Genomic DNA, 18,162 nt, shown 5'->3' on the forward strand with positions numbered 1-18,162 from the left:
GACTGCCAAATGTTGGAATCACACTGAGAGTTCTTGGGGTGAGATAGAGTTCAGCTTCAAAAGTTAAAGACAATTATTTAGTCTGTGGGCAATGCTGGATACACTTCAGATGAAATTAAGTGGAGTTTTCAGATGGGCTGCCACCTGTCTTTTTTACAGAACCCATAAGTACCTCAGCATGAGTTAAAATTTGGCTCGAGGACAGCTGGGAATGTTCACATGTTAGAGACAAGGGTATTTTGGCTGCAGTGTAACCTTGAGTAGAATGAGATCACATTGGTCAGTGGCGACATGTTTTAGGGCGTTTGATGATTATATGAGTGATGCATTTTTATCATAAATTAATAAAAAAATGAATTTCACATATACTGCACTGCTAATTCTTCTAAGGTTTGTATTAAAACTTGGATTTTGTGCAACAGCAGCTCAGCAGGGCAAAGTGATGTCTGAGAAATTTACTGTAGACCATTTACTGCATGGAAAACTGGAAGCTCTGGAGGGGTTTGACATTTTGGGAAATGTGCGTATTGACTTTCTGTCAGATAGTTATGTGAGAATACTGATAGCGCTCTCATGTCTGTACGGTAAATATGAGAACGCAAATAAACATATTCCCTAAAATGCCAAACTATTCCTTTATTTTTGTGCACTGGTTTAAGTGTGACCCATAAACAGAGGTTTCCATAAACAGGAGATGACATTTCTGCAGTTTTGCATATGCAGGGAGATTTTTCCTCCTCAGTCCCTTCTGATTCTTACATAAGAGCTCTGGAGTCCGTACGAAACTTGTGACAGCAGGGAGGGAGAATGCGATACAGATTGAATCCCAGTCTCTGAGTCTAAGAATCAACAGGCCGAATGTGTGAGCCAGTACATCCTACTTTAACAGGCAGTTATGGCTTTAGTGAGAGATGTTTTATGGAAGTATCTGGTAAAAGTTTTTGGCACATGCCCGACAACCTTTGCTCCCCCCCCCCCTTGCCTCTGTATGATCTCTAAAAACTGGAATGCACCTCATATCCCCCTCAATCTCTGCACATCATGCAGGCAGAGCTAATCTTAGCTGGAATGTGTTGGGTGTTGACTAAGATGTTGTATTGTTGGAAGTAGAGATATATATATATTGTTTATTCTTTATATCTTTTCTTACACGACTTTGGGAAGATGGTATGCACCTTTTGTCAAAAGATTTGAAAACAGCCATTGTCCTAAAATAAGGAATTTCCAAGTTTTTAATTATTAACCCTACTTAAGGTACTGACTATTCAGTCGTATACAATGAAAGTTATTTTTCTGAGCCTCATATCACGGGCAGTTTTTTAATACTGCTAATAATAATAATAATTTGTACTTTATTAATCCCGCAAGGGGAAATTACAATGTTTTCACTCGTTGTTATTACACACATTACACACAGGAGTGAATTACACACACGCTCAGTACCTATACATGCACTAACGGAGAGATGTCAGAGTGAGGGAGCTGCCCGTGGAAAGGCTCCCTGAGCACTCAAGAGCACCTTGGCAGTGCCCAGGTGGTGAACTGGCACCTCTCCAGCTACCAGTCCAACACCATACTTTGGTCCGTATGGGGACTTGATACCTGCTACTGACTGAGCTACTGCCACCCCTATAAAGTGCGAGTTTTGTCTGTTTTACCAAATGTGTTAGTCTTTGCTAAAAACATTCTTGTATGACTTATACACTGTATTTAGAGCTGAAATGATTTGTTGATAAATTGTCAGCTATTAGAAAAAACAAATCATTTGTCAAACCAAAAATGCTCAACATTCACAGCTCACAGCCTCTCAAATGTGAGGATTTGCTACTTTTCTTTGGGTTTTTTTATCATTGTAAATAAAATGTCTGAGTTTTTGAACTGTTATGCAGACAAAACAAGCAACAAAAACAATCTTGGGCTCTGGAAAAATGTGATGACTATTTTTCCATAATCTGGTTGAGGCCAGCTCTTTACTGTGATCTAGGTTCATGTTGGATTGAGACATATTTGGGTTGAGGGTTCCTACTTTTAATTGGTGTTGACAGAGACGGTCATTGGGACTGACCGGTCCTGTAATTGCCCTGTTGACTCTCAGGCAGGGTGTCATTTGTGCTGGGACAGCAGCTGTCATTCAGCGACACAGACCTGTCTCTCCATGTAAACATCCTTGTTGGTGAAAGCAAAGGCTAGTTCTCCCTCTGACAACAGCCCTGCAAGGGACTCTGTGTGGATGTCACTTTTCCTGAGCTGCAACCTCTGACATGTGTCCACCATCTGACTGTGGTTGGACTGAACCACGGCGATGTGTTTGAAGTGGGTCAGCGCTCAAGGTATGCCAGGATGAAATACTTTCTCTTGGCTGTTAAAAAAGAAAGAGTGATGTGTTCAAGTCTTTGAAGCCTTGTCAAATCGGCACATCTCCACCGGGGCCCAGCATCTGCTTTTTGGAGTGCTAATTTTCACAAGTTTATTTCTGAAACTGGGTCTAAAGCTGGTCCTCGGAGACTAACGTATCAGGTCCGTTTGCATTTCCCTCTCTTGAAAGACACATACATGTAGATTTGAGATGATGGCGCTCCATGTTTCTGTACATTAAACCCAGCCTTTGAACTGTGTTACACAAGTGTTTAGATGTGTGGTGAAATTCTGCCAGACTGTGCCAAATCTCACAGTCAATAATGAGGGCTACATCAGTTACTGCACCTCATAGTTTTCAGAGGCCCAAGTCCCCTCTTCCATATTTAAACAGAGGTAAAAATATACATCTGTAAGGGTATGAGTCATACGTTTATGACCTGTTTTCCTATTTTCCTTGTTTCTCTGTAAGAGTCAGAGAGTTGGGATTTTGTGCACGGAGACAACTGATTGGTTACCCTGGAGCCACATGGAAACCCCTGGTGGTTTAAAGTAACCTGCCAGACATTTCTTGGCTGTGACTCTCTCTATGCTTTAAATCTTCCTCTTCTCCTGAATAAATCAAAAATGTACTCCCAGGTGCCTGCTGTACATTTGCCGTGCGGCCTAAAAGTGTCAAAGACCATGTAATAAAGACAGAACCACCTGTCCTGTTTAATCCAACCAATCAGGTCTTTTTGTGGTCACAGCAAAGTGGCAGCCATATAAGTCACTCATTTAGCCAAGTGCTTCTTTACACGGCAAGCATTTCTGCTGCCATGACAACACTGGGGGGCCGTGGCCTTCATGAAACATGCAGTACACGACCATCTTATTGTGTTGGATCCAACTGGCCAATAAAACCTTTGCACATATGTTGATGGAAGTTTGAATCAGCACCGTGTGGGCTGATGGCCAATTGACTGTCAAGACGGAGGGTCAACAGTATTGCAAACAGGCAGGCTGGGAGTTTTTGCAGCGTTTTGTCTCTGCCAGGGGAGAAACGTGGTAACAAGCAAACCCGAGCATAAATCAGACCAGTGGGGTACAGAGAGTAAAAGGGAGGAGAGAGTTCTGCGAGAGAAGGGGAAGCCATCCTGATTGGTCCATATCAGGAAGACACTTTCAGTGCGCTCGCCTCTGGCAGTCATTTTATTGTTGTTGTTATGCTAAATGAACCATTAAAACCAAGGACCTCTATCACCCAGTGTTTTAAGTGAGAATCCTATTTTGCTTTCATTTTGTACTAACATGTTATATCCATTTCCCTCCCACTTTTCAAATGCAAACAATGTAACATTCCAGAAAAACAGTACGTGCCTAAAAAGATGTCCTTTATACTTAGCTTAAAGTTTAAAACACCTAGTGTTTCTTTTCTTTTCTTTTTTATTTCCTAATCCTATCAACACTGTATTCACAACAGATAATTGGGGACAGCCGACTGATGTGCAGCACAGCAGCCTTTGAGTTAACAAGTGCTAAATCATGGCACCATTTCTGCTGTGAATTCTCCTAATTTCCTCCAGCAATGAGGTTATGTTTTCACTTTGGTTTGTCTGTTTGTTAGTTTGTCTGTCAGCAGGATTAGGAAAAAAAACACTGGTCTGGTTTTCATGAAACTTGGTGGAAGGGTGTAGCATGGGCCATGGAAGAACCCATTTTGGTGCTGATCCAAATCACAGGGCAGATACACAAATAATTTTTTTCACTGTGGTTAACATTGCAAGATAGGGCATTTGCGCTGCATTCATGTGGTGTCTGAAGAATCTGAAAAATAACTTCCTGACTGGACCATCCACACTGCATTAACATTTTGAGATAGGGCATGCCTTTGCGGAGCTCTGCGCTCTCAGGGTGCCCTTGTAGTTGACTTTGTCATCACGGCAGTGATTGCACTATTGAAGAATGCAGGGAGACATCCTCTATCCATGAATTCAGGGAACTGGGTGTGTGCCTCTAATGGTTTTCACAGCCAAATAATATGACATGTTTTTCTTCGCTTTTAGAGTGGAGCTACATTCAAGTAGCCAAAGTCAAAATCTCAGTTTTGTTGGTTGTTTACATTTCTCTTCCGTGGTTTCAGCTATCCACTACCTCATGATGTGTGGCCTCCTCTCAAAATAAACTTAATGTGCTAGAGTTACTGATCTTTTGTTATTTCTTTTGTCTTGTAGATGTTCAATAAGATGACCAACGCAGCAGCAGCAGCAGGTAAGATATTATTTATGTTTTTTGTGTGGTTTTTCCAGCAGCAGCTTGCTTCTTGCAATGTGCTTACGTTGCGTGTCTTTCTGTCCATCATGAGCCTGTGACGCACTGATAATCTGTCCGGAACGTTTCTCTTTCTCTCTGCTCAGTGCATGCTGGGATAGCACCCAGTGACCCAGGTTTAGCAGGTAGAGAAAATGGATGAGTAAATGTGGTACAATAGTGACCAAATGGTTATCAGAATACTCAATAAATACTTACTTTTAGACCACACATTGCCTTCATATTTATACTTTCTTACATCAAATGTAATGATACACACATTTACATTTACTGGAATTGAAAAGGAATGTCCAGTCAATGCAGTCTTTGCACTGATTTCAGGGTGTATATCTGTTTATTTTTTACTAAGAGACTAAATAAAGATCTAGCTGGAAGAGCACATAATCTCCCTGTATATCACATCTGTCTTGTTCACTGGGCAATGGAATTCAAAATGTAGCAAGAAAAGCAACCTTATTGCTGAAATGTACAATTCTATATAATATATTTGTGTTCTTGACAGACTGTTTTGTCTTAATTAGTTTTAAAACTTGATCTTTCAGGGAATCTGTTCATTGTCAGCCTACAGTCAGTCCTGCTGCGCTGCTGTCTGGCACATCATGAAAATCTCCCTGCAGTAGATCCTGCGCTGGCTTGTGTCGTGGCTTGCGTGGTGGCATTGCTCAGGGCTCAGACAATGTTACTAAGACTGACAGTCACAGGTGTCTGCGAGCTCCCTCCCAGCCGGTGTCTCGAGAATGTCTCTTATTTAAAATGTCTTCTATATATTGGTCGCTTGGCGGGATGCAGTTAAAATTAGGCAGCGTGCCAGATCATTGTTTCTGTTTTGCTGAGGGGAAATATTTGGCCTGTGTGATGTGGCCCTTGGGGGCCAGCTGCGGATTTGGGTAGATGCCATTTCAGGCTCAGGTTGCACTCTCACATGACCTCTGTTGTGCATGATGGTAACGCACAAGTGGACATTATGGTCTGGAAAAATTCCATGTCACTTTTATGCAGCAGTTAACTAATGTGTGGTCTGCTGGTGTGTATGAGATATGCGCTGTGACCGATCACCGGTCGTTCTTAACTGTAGTTCTTGGAAACCTGAGTGTGAGACCACCATGAATAACATCAACAAGTTTGTCAACACGGCAATGAGATTCCCTTCAAATACATTTATCATTCTATTTTACTCCTATGTGATTTTCATAGCAAGCTGCGTACATTCTTTCTCTTTTATGGTTTATCTTGGCTGTAATAAACCAGACCAGAGACAGTGTTACTTTTAATGTTATTTAGTTATCAAGTTAATGAAATCAACATATGGTTTCATCTGGACTCTAATAATAAAATAACTTGGAGAATGATGAATGTTGTAAAAAGGACAAAGCTGGCAGAGTGTCAGACACATTAGGTGTGATATTCCCTGTTTGTATTTTACAGCTGGGCTGAGGAGACCTCTTTTTATGACACGGATACGAGGTGGCCAGATGGTTCTCAGTATCGTCCATAACAACATTGTCCACCTCATTAAAATGACATTGTCCAGGAGAGGAAAGCACATTCTTTGGGTCCAGATCCAAAATAGCAAAGCAGCAGTGAGAAAAGCGTTGGTATTCTGTGTTATAAATATGAAGTGTCTTTTTATTGCTCTCATATGCACATGGTCCACACACACACACACACACACACACACACACACACACACACACACAGTTGTGGCACTATCTTTGTGGGGATCTGTCATTGACATAATGCATTCTCTAGCCCCTTACCCTAACCTTAACCATCCCAACTAAATGCCTAACCTTAACCCTTACCCTCACCCTAACCAGAACCTCATTCTAACCCTAATCCTAAAACCAAGTCTTAACCCTCAAACAGCCCTTTAACCTTGTGGGGTCCAGCATTTTGGCCCCACAAAGCTGTCGGGACACCACAAGTATACTGGACTCCCGGTTTTTGGACCCCACGAATATAGTTAAACAAGCCCACACACACACACACACACACACACACACACACACACACACACACACACACACACACACACACACACACACACACCATTTTTATTAAAACATTCTGGTTAACAATAGCAACTTACTGAAGAACAATTTGTGTAATGAGTATGATTGTTTCTGCATCTGAAAATATGTTTGCAGTTTTTGTGTGGTTGCAATGCCATCTACTGCAAACATTTTTTTTATGTGCACTTTGATGAATTTATGTAACATTGATAAAACATTTGCCACATTGTATAACACTTGAATCCTACATTTAGCGGAAGCTCGGAAGAGAAGTGTTCTGTCGGTCGTTGCAAACTTTTAAGGAGCCTTTAGGAGCCTCTAGTGAGTTTTTTAAACTCTCATTGGTTTACATCTCACTCATCTCTGCAGTGTTTTTAACAGCCTTGAATTCTGCTGAACAATGGCCTGCCTGTTTGTCTCCTAGTCAGCACTGATACAAAGCATTGCACCATTTAGGATGGAGAAAGTAAGCAGATGTTTTTAAAAAGGGATTTCAAAACTATTTATTTAAAATCATGCAAGGCATTAATGGAAAAAAACTCAACTTTTTAGTCCACTTGACTTGCTGGTTTGTTTTTCCTGAGGCGGAAAACAAAACCCAGAGCTCCATCCTGAAACCGCATATGGATACGCTCAGAGAAGATTTGGTCTATGGAGGTGGAAAAAAAAAGCTTAATGCTACTTCTCAAATGTTTATTTTCTGAAGGCATTACTCAACGTTTATAGAGCATTTTTCAAGTCTTGAGTACATGATGAGCCAGAAGTGCCTTATTTCTTCTCACACAGCGTAATTTGTGTGGAAATATATTCCCTACAGCCTCTTTAATTGCAGGGTGGAAATGAATGGCTTCCTCTGGTGAGAGGAGGCAGCTATGTTCATCCTCAAAAACCCTGCTGCCTTAACTGACATTAATTATGAATTAATGAATCCGCAGTGACACTGCCTCGCCAAGGGCTCCACATCTAGCCAGGTTTCTGTCAGAGATACAGTACGATACAGTACAGATAAGGAGAATGAAGCTGCATTTATCTGTCTGGCCTGAGACATGTCTTTATTGGGCAGACATACGATTTTGTAATGGATATGGTTATGATTTTGTGCACAGCTAATGTATATTTTGTAAATATATTTGTGTGTAACATAAAAGTAAAGATAATAAAGATTATAAGTAAATAAAGATTGCAGTGGAGAGGTTAGACAAATAGAAAGATTGACAGGGTCCAAGGAGAAGCAGTTACGCAGAACTCAGTGACTTTTAACTTGCATAAATAAATAGTCATGTGCTTTGTTAGGATAAACATCACCTTCCCAAATACCAGTCGGAGGGAAAGTGAGGCTTAAACAGCACTCTGTGGCCCAGAACTGTCAGGCCGAAGTTTCCCACTCTGAGCTTTCAAACAGACAGACTGTGGGCATTTACACAGATCTTCTCTCTGAATAAATATGCTAATCCACTTTCAATGTGGAAATCTCCTGCTACTGGTTATAAGAAATACAAAGAGGAAACTGTGAATCCCTTGGAGACTTCTTTCTATTTGTAAGGAAAGTAACGTAAAGCCCTGTCTCCCTCACACATCGGTGTGAATGACTCCCAGAAAAAAAGCTGTTTAAAAGAGGGAAGAGGGATGTTTTGAGTGTTTAAATGTGGCCATTTCTACTTCATTGGCCATGTTGAATGTCACCTGGTGATGGGTTCCCAAATGCATGCCTTGCTGCTTTTACTGATTCTGATTTTAGAGTTTTCCAATCAAGCTGCAAGCTGTTTGTCGCACTGAGAGTAGTGTGTTTGGCATGTGCTCTGGACTGTGAAAGTGAGATGAAGTAAACATTGAATGCGTAGGGTGTAAAGCCAGAGAAATGTCTAAATCAAGTAGCCCTTGGCAACAAATGTAACAAACACTTTTTGTTCAGGCATTTCTTATGAGCATTAATAGCTGAATGGTGTGACATACTTTTCCTGGAGTCATCTGTTTGTAGTTGCTGTATTTCTTGTTCAGTTGTGCTGCTTCCAGTAACTCAAAGCATGCCACCTATTTAGGATTTGTGGAAGAAATAACTGATTGACATCAGATGTTTTGATCAGAATGTGAACATTTTATTTATTTATGTGAAACATCATCACATTTTTTTCATTTACCAGCCTTGTAGTTATGACTAGGGATAGACGGGCCGTTTTTTGGCAGTTTGCAGATTATCTGTATAGGCGTTTTATTTGCCTGATAACCGATAAAGTTAATTCATTAAAAAGTGTCCTACTTTGGCTCGCCTACAGCTCTGTGTCTGTCCCTCTGCTTCGGTTTCACTCACCACTGAGTCTGACTTAATGTCCCCCCCCCCACCCCACAACACTATCTGACTATCTGGTACCGTGTGTTATGTTGAATGTTTCTAATTTATTAAATAATTGCTTAAAGCATTTAAACAAATATTTGTATTGGAGTATGTAACATTCCAAAATCTTAATTTTGACTTTGGTTCCAAAAATCTGTTATCGGTTTCACTAACTACTAATAATCGGTATCGGCCCTGAAAACCCAGTATCGATCGATCCCTAATAGTGACTCCTACAGTACGTCAGTTCCAGTGTAAAATCGTCTTCCTCTGTGGGACCTCAGTGAGCACACGCTGCCTTATAAATCACCAGTGCAGCTATAGATGAAGCTCCAGTGGGTATTGTATAATGTCTATAGCTGCTAATGCATTACAGCAGGGTTGTCTTTTCTGTTTTTGACTCCTGCATGTTCCCCAGCCGTTCCCAGAGCCCTGGCCTTTAGTCTCACCCAGGGTCACTGCCTGCTGGTGGAGGCTGACTGTGACCCCGGGCAGCTGCACTGTCTCTCTTTGTCTCTCTCTGGAGGCCTGTTGCAGACCATAATATACACATCAAAAAAGGCTTCATGGCTGCGAATGAGGAACTATGAAATAGCCTGGTACATACGTAGTTGTAATAACAACATGTACAACATGATAAGGAATAAAGAAAATTGAAATCATATGTGACTTTGGATGTTTTATGCTGTAAACAGGATTATTAACTCTGTTGGTATTTAATGGTCTCTATTGGATTCTGACCTCAGTACTGTTTTTATTATGAAGTCTTTTTTGTTGTGACAGAAAAGGTCCAAAGTGAGCTAAGTGTCACATAGTTCCCTAGGCGAGGCCATTGGATTTTAAAGGAATAGATCATTTTAGAAGAATTGTACTATTTTTCAAAAACCCATGATCGTTGATATGCTGCTTGGAGTCTGCGTTCCAGTTCATCCCAAAGATGTTGGATGTAATTGAGGTTAAGCTCTGTGCAGACCAGTCAAGTTCTTCACACCAAACTGGGAAAAACATTTCTTTATGGACCTTGATTTTTGGCTGGACCGTAGGATCAGTCGTACAACCTCAAACCTCTGTGATCTCTGCTGACTGCTGACTTGGATCCAAGCTCTGTGTGTCTTTGTGTGTGTGTGTGTGTGTGTGTGTGTGTGTGTGTGTGTGTGTGTGTGTGTGCGTATGTATGTGCATGTGCGTGTCTGTGTGTGTGTGTGTGTGTGCGTGTGTGTGTGTGGGTGGGGGGTTGGTGAGTGTGCGTGCAGGAGCTCGGCTGATGAGCAGTGGAGAGGCTGCAGCAGGGGCGGTTCTACATTGAATTACACCCAGGGCGAGACCCCCTTTGAGCGCTGTTAAAATTTAACAAGATTAATAAATTAATAAAACGGTATACAACAAGCTCTATATATATATATATATATATATATATATATATATATATATATTTTTTTTTATCATTTCAGGAGGTCCTGTGCTTTAATTTGAAGAGGTCTATCATGAGTTTTTGTCTGCCTAAGCAGATAGAAAAGCTACAATTCTCGTTAAGAACATTATAGGCTACTAATGCAGTCATACAGTGCAGCATGTCTACGTCTTCTATTGTTGTAGTGTTTTGTCCACCACTCAGTTTTTGGCAAGGGGCTAAGTGTTTTAAGGGGAGTTGTGCTTACCGCAGGTTCTACCCTCACTCCCTCATCTCTGTCTCTCTCCTCCTGAGTCTCCTCCTCACTCTGCATGCCACTGTCGCCGATGCTGACACCACCACCACTGTCATCAGCCACGGGAGCTACTGCCAAAAACATGTCTTTTCGTTTTTTTCTTTTATTTGAACTGCTTGGGTAACTTTGTTTGATTTTCGCGTTTAGACCATTGCCGTAAAAAAAAGGTTTAGACTCGTCTTGCTCCGTCTCTGTGTACTTCCGAGTTCTCGTGTCACCGTGTGTTTATCTTTCGCGCCGGGCTCCGCACCGTTACGGACTAGTCCATTTCATTGTGAAAGTAGTGGGTGCAAGCAGTGCGCCTGCAGCTGCAGGGGGCGCCAATCTGCCAATTCCCCACACAGTGAAATGATAGATAATAGAAACTGCTTTGCGGAGCACAGGATTTTTTTTTTCTTCAAGTGCTCATGGCACCCCCCCATGACTCATGATAAAATGCCACCCCAGGCGGCTGCCCAGGTCGCCCGTGCCAAAAACCGCCCCTGGGCTGCAGTGTGATGATAATATAAATAAATATATATACATAATATATATATGCTGGAGCTGCTACCCCCGCGACCCGACCCCGGATAAGCGGATGAAGATGGATGGATGGATGGATGGATGGATATATATACAGTCTTTAGCCCCGCCCTACTACAGATGAACATTAAATATCTATATTCACATTATAGACACCGCCACTGACTATCCCTCTAACAATTTGGTCACAATAACACAAGTCACAAGCCATATACTAGGTTCTGATTTAGTTGAAAGAGCCTTACTGTTACCACAGAGGTGGAAACACACTATTGTCTAAAATATCAGTGACTGCTGTAACAATAACATTCAGACTTCTCTTAATTTGAAGGGTATTTATGGTCACGTACAAAAGCGTACATTGTAATCATTGACAAACCAACTGTCCCTCTTTGGAGGTTTAAAGTTATGTTTCCATAGTTTTGAGTGGAGCTGTTACAGACATCCAGCAATTAAAAAAGCCATTGCTCATTTCACCATGATGCAGTGTACCTTTCGACTGCATGCAATACATACAGAAGACATTGACAGGTCTGTTAATTTCTGGGTAAACACAGGAAAAAATGTCAAATTTGAAAAGAACCAATGTATCCCTTGAAGGCCAACCATGTGGATTAGCTTGAGTGTACTGAGAGAAGAGACCTTTGTCTTCTTTGTGAAGGGAATGCGTCAAGAGCCATGATGTAGGATTCATCACAACACATGATTTTTTAAACTTGGTTGAAAAGGAGACATGTCAATGAATCTGTCTTACCTCTCTGTCACCCCAAAGGATATGCGTGGTGCATTAGGGGTGGCTTCAGTATTGAGAAGAAAAGGCAACGTAGCACATTTTTTCCACCCCGATGTTTGAATATGGCCAAGCATTCTCATCTGCTCTTCGACTATTTAAAGACAGACCTGGACACTGTGAAACCCTTTTGATTTAAAGCCTACATATAGCTGCAGGAAAATCCATTTTCATCAGATTGTGCCGTTTTTTTTTACTCCCCGTCTGTACGTTGCCTAACCAGTGCCAGATCAGTGACATCATGCGCTAAATTTAAAAGCAAGTCGTCATTTGTAGATCCAGCTCAGACTATAAAGGGTGCTGCTGGCATGACGAGTGCATGAAAAATTCCACACATGGAAAGATGGAAAATGACTTGTGGTTTCCTGAGTGCAGAGGCCAGCTCGGCTGTTTGACAGGGAAAGAGAGGGAAAAAAGAAGACTGGTAGTATTTCTAGACTTTTCTTTGTATATACAGTAAGTAAGTGTCAAGGTTGTGAAAACATTAGAGAAACTATTTGGTTAACCTGCTCTGAAATCTTAAACCTTTTAATTGCAATTTCAGCATTTTCATTGCAATTATCGTAGCCATCGTACATAAAATAGCACATCACTTCATTTGATACCGTCTTCAAGGCCCTTTTACTGAATGAGATCATCATATTTAACCATTCCCATCATGTTTGGACATAATTTATTGCCAATTATAACTCATCTGGTTTGATCCTGTGTGTTCATGGAGCTGTTTGAACAGAAACTGTATTATCTGCTAGTTTTATGTTAGAGGGTGAGAGGAAACAGGTTTATTGTTCTGATTCCCAATTATACCCACACTGGCAATTAGAAAAGAAGCAATAAATCCTTTGGGGGACAACTTCCTTGAAAACGACCAATGTGAGAGTGTTTTGTGTGTGTGTGTGTGTGTGTGTGTGTGTGTGTGTGTTTTGAGGAATTTAGGCCTGGGTTTTGTAAACTAAGTGGAAGGAGACGTGGGCCGCCATGTCAGGATGCAGGCCAGTCGCAGGAGAACAGGCACTGTGTGTGTGTGTGTGTGTGTGTGTGTGTGTGTGTGTGTGTGTGTGTGTGTGTGTGTGTGTGTGTGTGTGTGTGTGTGTGTGTGTGTGTGTGTGTGTGTGTGCGTGCGTGCGTGTGTGTGTGCGTGCGTGAAGCGCCACAAAAGCTAACAGGTTGGTCCAGCACTCAGCTGCCAACTGAGAATGAGCAGTAACAAGAATTAGGAAGTAATGAGCCAGGACAGTCCACACCACTTCAGGACCCTGCACATGGATGTAGTGACTAAACAGTCAACAGGCTCAAGTGCTGTTATCTCACTGTGTGTGTGTGTGTGTGTGTGTGTGTGTGTGTGTGCGTTTGCGTGCATGCGCGCCTTTCCTATGAATGCTCACAACTCTGCTGGAAATAAATCCAAACAATAACTCCTTTCTCATCCAAAGCTTTATCGAATCTGGTGCTCCACTTTGTAGTTCCTCAGTGCTCCTACATGCACACACACACACACACACACACACACACACACACACACACACACATGGTTTCCAAGCCAAGAACATTTCCGCAGGGTCGGTTTAGATACAGTAACCATATTGGCCTCCCAAATTTCCCACATAAACCACAGAGATTCCAGATGTTGCATGGAGGCAAAAAGTCTGTTCCTCCGCTGGGCCTGCAGCCCTCAGCTCCCCATCCTCAGGTTGGCCGAGCGCGTGGCACGGCTCACACCAAACACTGTGTTGTTCCTCAATGAAGCAAGGCCGCGGGTAACCATGCTACTGGAGATTTACATAGCTGTGCACTTCCACCTGTACCCAGATAACAAAAAACACAGTGCGGCGTTAAAAGAGGCTCTGTCCTGGGGCAGTGTAGCACTGCAGCTTTCTCGTGGTTTCAGACCTGATTAAACAATTTGGCTCAGTAATCAAAGAGCAATAGTAGGCAGAGGCAGAGCAGACTTCCTGTATCCTCTCTGCTCTGTGGCTCAGCGGCTTTAAAAGTTAAGGGCCCAGCAGGACCTGTTTGTTTCCCAGTTTGAAAACAATACCTGCACTGTACTGTACTTCCGGCTTATCATGGCTGATGAGTTAAGCAGAATAGTTGGGCGGTCCACACATGCATCTTTTTCTTTTTTTTTCTTTTTTTTTTCATTTCTGCCTTTATTGGATAGGAAAGCTGAGACATGAAAGGAGAGAGAGAGAGGGGGGGGAAGACGTGCAGGAAAACCGTCACAGGTCGGACTCGAACCCTGAACCTTCTGCATCGAGGAATAAACCTCTGCACATGTGCGCCCACTCCACCAACTGAGCTAACCGGCCAAACACACACATGCATCTTTAATGAAACTGATCATTAATTGGCTGATGTTTTAGACAGATAATGAAAGCACAAAAGAGTGGAGGCATTAAAAAAAAAGATTTACTTTGTCTTGTATATTGAAAATAGTTTTCTTCTGTGTTGCTGACATGACTGAGCTTTGTGGTCTGAGAATAACGTGTTTACACAGACGTTGATAGCACTTTGGTTTCTATTAAATGGAAATGTTTGTTATACTTCTGTATATGTAGCAGATTGGGACCTTTTGGAGGAAAACTGTAATTTCAAATAGGGCTCTAAATGTCAGACATTTGTCATTTAAGAGGGGGAACTACAAGCTCTCCAGAAGGTTTAATTTTAAGCAGCTGTTATTTTCTCCGTTGGTCTTTGTCAGACTCTTAACTCCAGCTTCTCTCTTGGGATGACGCTCATCTTGAAATATAAACAACAACTTCCTGTTTGAATTTGTTTCATGGAGGCTAATGTCATGCTACAGTAAGCTGTAATTTATGAAGAGTTATCCTGTCAGCTGTGTTTAATGGTGATTGCTGTGAAGATGCCTTGGAGCACAACTCCCCTAATGTGCATTTCACATCACCAGGCAGAAAGGTGATGGAAATTAGTCCCTGGTGAAAAAAAGACACTCAAACCCAGCTTGGAAATGACTTAAAATCAATAAAACATGAGTTTGTTTTCCATCTGCCACCTTTGTGAGAAAAATAGTGAAATGGAGGCAGTGAGAGAGAACTGTACCTCTGTGATTAGATCCTCGTTGCTCTGATAGAAACCAGGTGCTGGACAGTGGTGTAAATGGTTTCCCATGCATTTTTGTGGGCAACGCAGCCTTAACAGATTCAGACCTGACAGCATTACATGCTTTGTCATTCAATGAAACAATAGCCACGTACGCTTGTCATGCCAGTTTTACATTCTTCAAGCCTCTTTATACAAACTTTGACCCCAGCGAGCTTTTAGCATTTTTATGACATTGAAACAAACTTTTTAGTTTTTCTATTTTTACCTGCCTCAGTGTTGTAGTTTAATGCAAAAACGTCAAGTTATGTTACAACCTGCAGGAAGATGTGGATAAACATAATGGAGGAGTCATGTGAAAATCTGCAGTTTTTTATGTTATATCTCTATTTTGAAAACAGATTTGATGTAATGTCTAATTTGTTTGAGAATTAATGATTCTATCAAGAACAACTTCCACTTGAGGAAGAAAACCATGACGTTACAACACACAGCCCTCTAAGAAAACAGAATTAGTGGCCACTTTAATGGATTGGGACCTAAGTCAGCTCCTCCTTCCCCAACCCCATAATCTAAACCCAGATATACACCACATGTGTGGCTGCTCTGGAAAAATGAACTCGACTTGGGAATATATGGTCAGGAAATTTATAGCACATGCTTGGGACGAGCCCTCAGGGGCCGGGGGGGGGGGGGGGGGGTGGAGATGGAGGGGAGGTCTCTCCACTCCCCGAGCCTTGTTTCCATTAGGCTGGGAAGAGCAGTCTCCCAGACTATTCAAGAGGGCTTGGTGTAAGACCTCCTGGCCAACAACATGACCCAATCATGGAGGAGAAACCAGTTTCCTCACATCTGGGATTTTCCCACTGTAGCTAATGGGCAGAATTCCACATCAGTCACCAGACGGACACAGTGCACACACACTCAAACTCTGGAATTTAGATAACTTGGATACAAATAAATATATGTGTCTCTGTATGTTGGGAAGGGAGATGGCGAGAGAGAGTGGACAAAAACTAGCCCAGAAAATGTGGCCATTTTTCAAGGAAAACAGGAAAAACCAACTCTCTAAAAAGCTGCCCGACCAAAACAAACAAGTGGTTGAGTCAGCGAAAGGGAAAACATTCTCAAGCTGATTGATGTTTCCTCTCCTTGCATCTGCTATTACTTTTCACTGCCATGGACCGCTCCGGAACCTAAGTCATCGTCTAGCCACAATGATCCTTGCAGCCATAATGCTCATCTTTATTGTAATTATTAAAGTTATTTTTTTTTAATAAAGTAAGAAAGGAGAGGCACAGCAGTGGGCTGTGTTTACCTCTCTGGTGATTCATGTCGAGAGAGGTCAGAACCTTGTTGCTGCGCTTCCTCCATCACTTTTACTGTCAGGGGCTGACAGGGACACTATTGTCTGTCTGTCTGTCTGTCTGTCTGTCTGTCTGTCCATTCGTGCCCTGTTAGTCACTGGGCCTGGAGATTGATAACTTCTTTACAACTTGGCATCTAGAACACTCATTCATGATCCTGTTTTCAGGATATATATCAACCAAAGGATTAGTAAGATGATGTACAGATGATGTTTTCTAGATTGTTTATAGGTTCTGTATGAAGATTAATGCCTTCACTTTTGTAGGAAATAGACTAACGGTATTATTTTGAATTAAGGATGAATTTATAAATGTTATATTATTATTTAATAAAGGCTATGAATGTTAGCCTTTTTTCTCTGTAAGCTTCCCAGTTTGTGTGACTAGTGCCAGTGGAAAACAAAGTGCTTAACTCGGCCTAACCCTGACCCTTCCTGAAAGGGCAAAGGATCAAATGAACAGTGTGTGTGTGTGTGTGTGTGTGTGTGTGTGTGTGTGTGTGTGTGTGTGTGTGTGTGTGTGTGTGTGTGTGTGTGTGTGTGTGTGTTGTCTGTCCTCCAAGCTGCATTTTAAGTCTGGAGTGTCAACAAGTGGGGCTATATATAGCAACATGCTGATCAGTGGTGAACAGGTTCCTCTCTCTGACCCACACTGAACCAAAAAAGCTTCCATGTTTTCTCACATATTTTTCATTTTGTTCATTCTAAACCTTAAAATAACGGTGACAAATTCAGTTAGATCCAAATGCAGATGAAAAGCTGTCACGCTCTGAGAGTTATTTAGTTTCTGCGCCGCAAATAAGCAGAAAGTTTTGATGTTTTGCTTAGTAGGAGGGTACAATCTTTGATGTTTCTGTTATTCTGTCTTCAGAAGAGTCTTAACCTAAAATATGCAGATGTTAATGTTTTTTCATGTCGGATCCAGTAAGATCAGAGCAGTTCACTGGGTCTCTCTTATTCCTCCTGGCTGCACATAATTTCACTTTTAGATGGAACAAAAAAACTGAGCCCTTCATTAATATTCTCCCCTCAGCTGCACACTCCTGTCTCACTATGTGACTTTGTAATAATCTGTAAATCACCCGTCCTGCTCGGTGGCGAATGGGCTCTATCTCCTTATTGAAATGAAGTAATGTTAGCTCAGCTTCACACAGAGAGGGCAAGTGTAGGTCAGCAGATATTTGCTCATTTAAGAAACTGTCAATCTTCAGCCAGTCACTTTGTGTTAAGACTGTGTTTATTATGGTCTTAAACCTGTTATAACAGTAATCCCAGCTGGTGAGGAAAGAAGTGAATACAGCCGATATGATATCACGGCTCCCAGGTCATGCGCTGCCTGAATGGGCACACAATAATAGGAGGAAATTCCTAAAATAATTATGGTATAATGATTACTGAAGCTGGTGTCTAGTATGCAGCCTCACAGAAGAACATATCATGTTTACTTTTTGGACATGAGCTTAGGTTTTCTTTTTATTTCAAGATATTGTGACAACAAAAAGTAAATGGTGCTGAAACTGAGCCAATGTTTCTCCTGAAGGGCTGACCTACTCTAGCCTACCTGGGGAGAACTCGCTGATCTCTAAAATAACAGACGACATCCTGCTGATGGGAAATGTAGGTCAAAATTCTAATAATAGTTAATAACTAGGTCCATGTCAATCAACTGTTTTCGAAGCGTCCACAAAAAAATGGAGTAGCCTACCTAC

The 18,162-nt window shown here is 41.7% G+C and overlaps 1 protein-coding gene across 3 annotated transcripts in view; it reads left to right on the plus strand.

Moving 5' to 3' along the window:
• Positions 1-18,162, plus strand: part of stard13b (StAR related lipid transfer domain containing 13b) — a 76,604-nt gene that overhangs the window by 18,095 nt on the left and 40,347 nt on the right. For all 3 annotated transcript variants that reach the window (XM_078245673.1, XM_078245683.1, XM_078245680.1), the window contains one exon: positions 4,569-4,605. In XM_078245673.1, the coding sequence (XP_078101799.1) occupies positions 4,569-4,605 (37 nt within the window). The remainder of the gene's footprint in view (positions 1-4,568; positions 4,606-18,162) is intronic.

The sequence above is a fragment of the Sander vitreus genome, chromosome 3 (genome assembly GCF_031162955.1).
Source record: "Sander vitreus isolate 19-12246 chromosome 3, sanVit1, whole genome shotgun sequence".
NCBI lineage: Eukaryota > Metazoa > Chordata > Actinopteri > Perciformes > Percidae > Sander > Sander vitreus.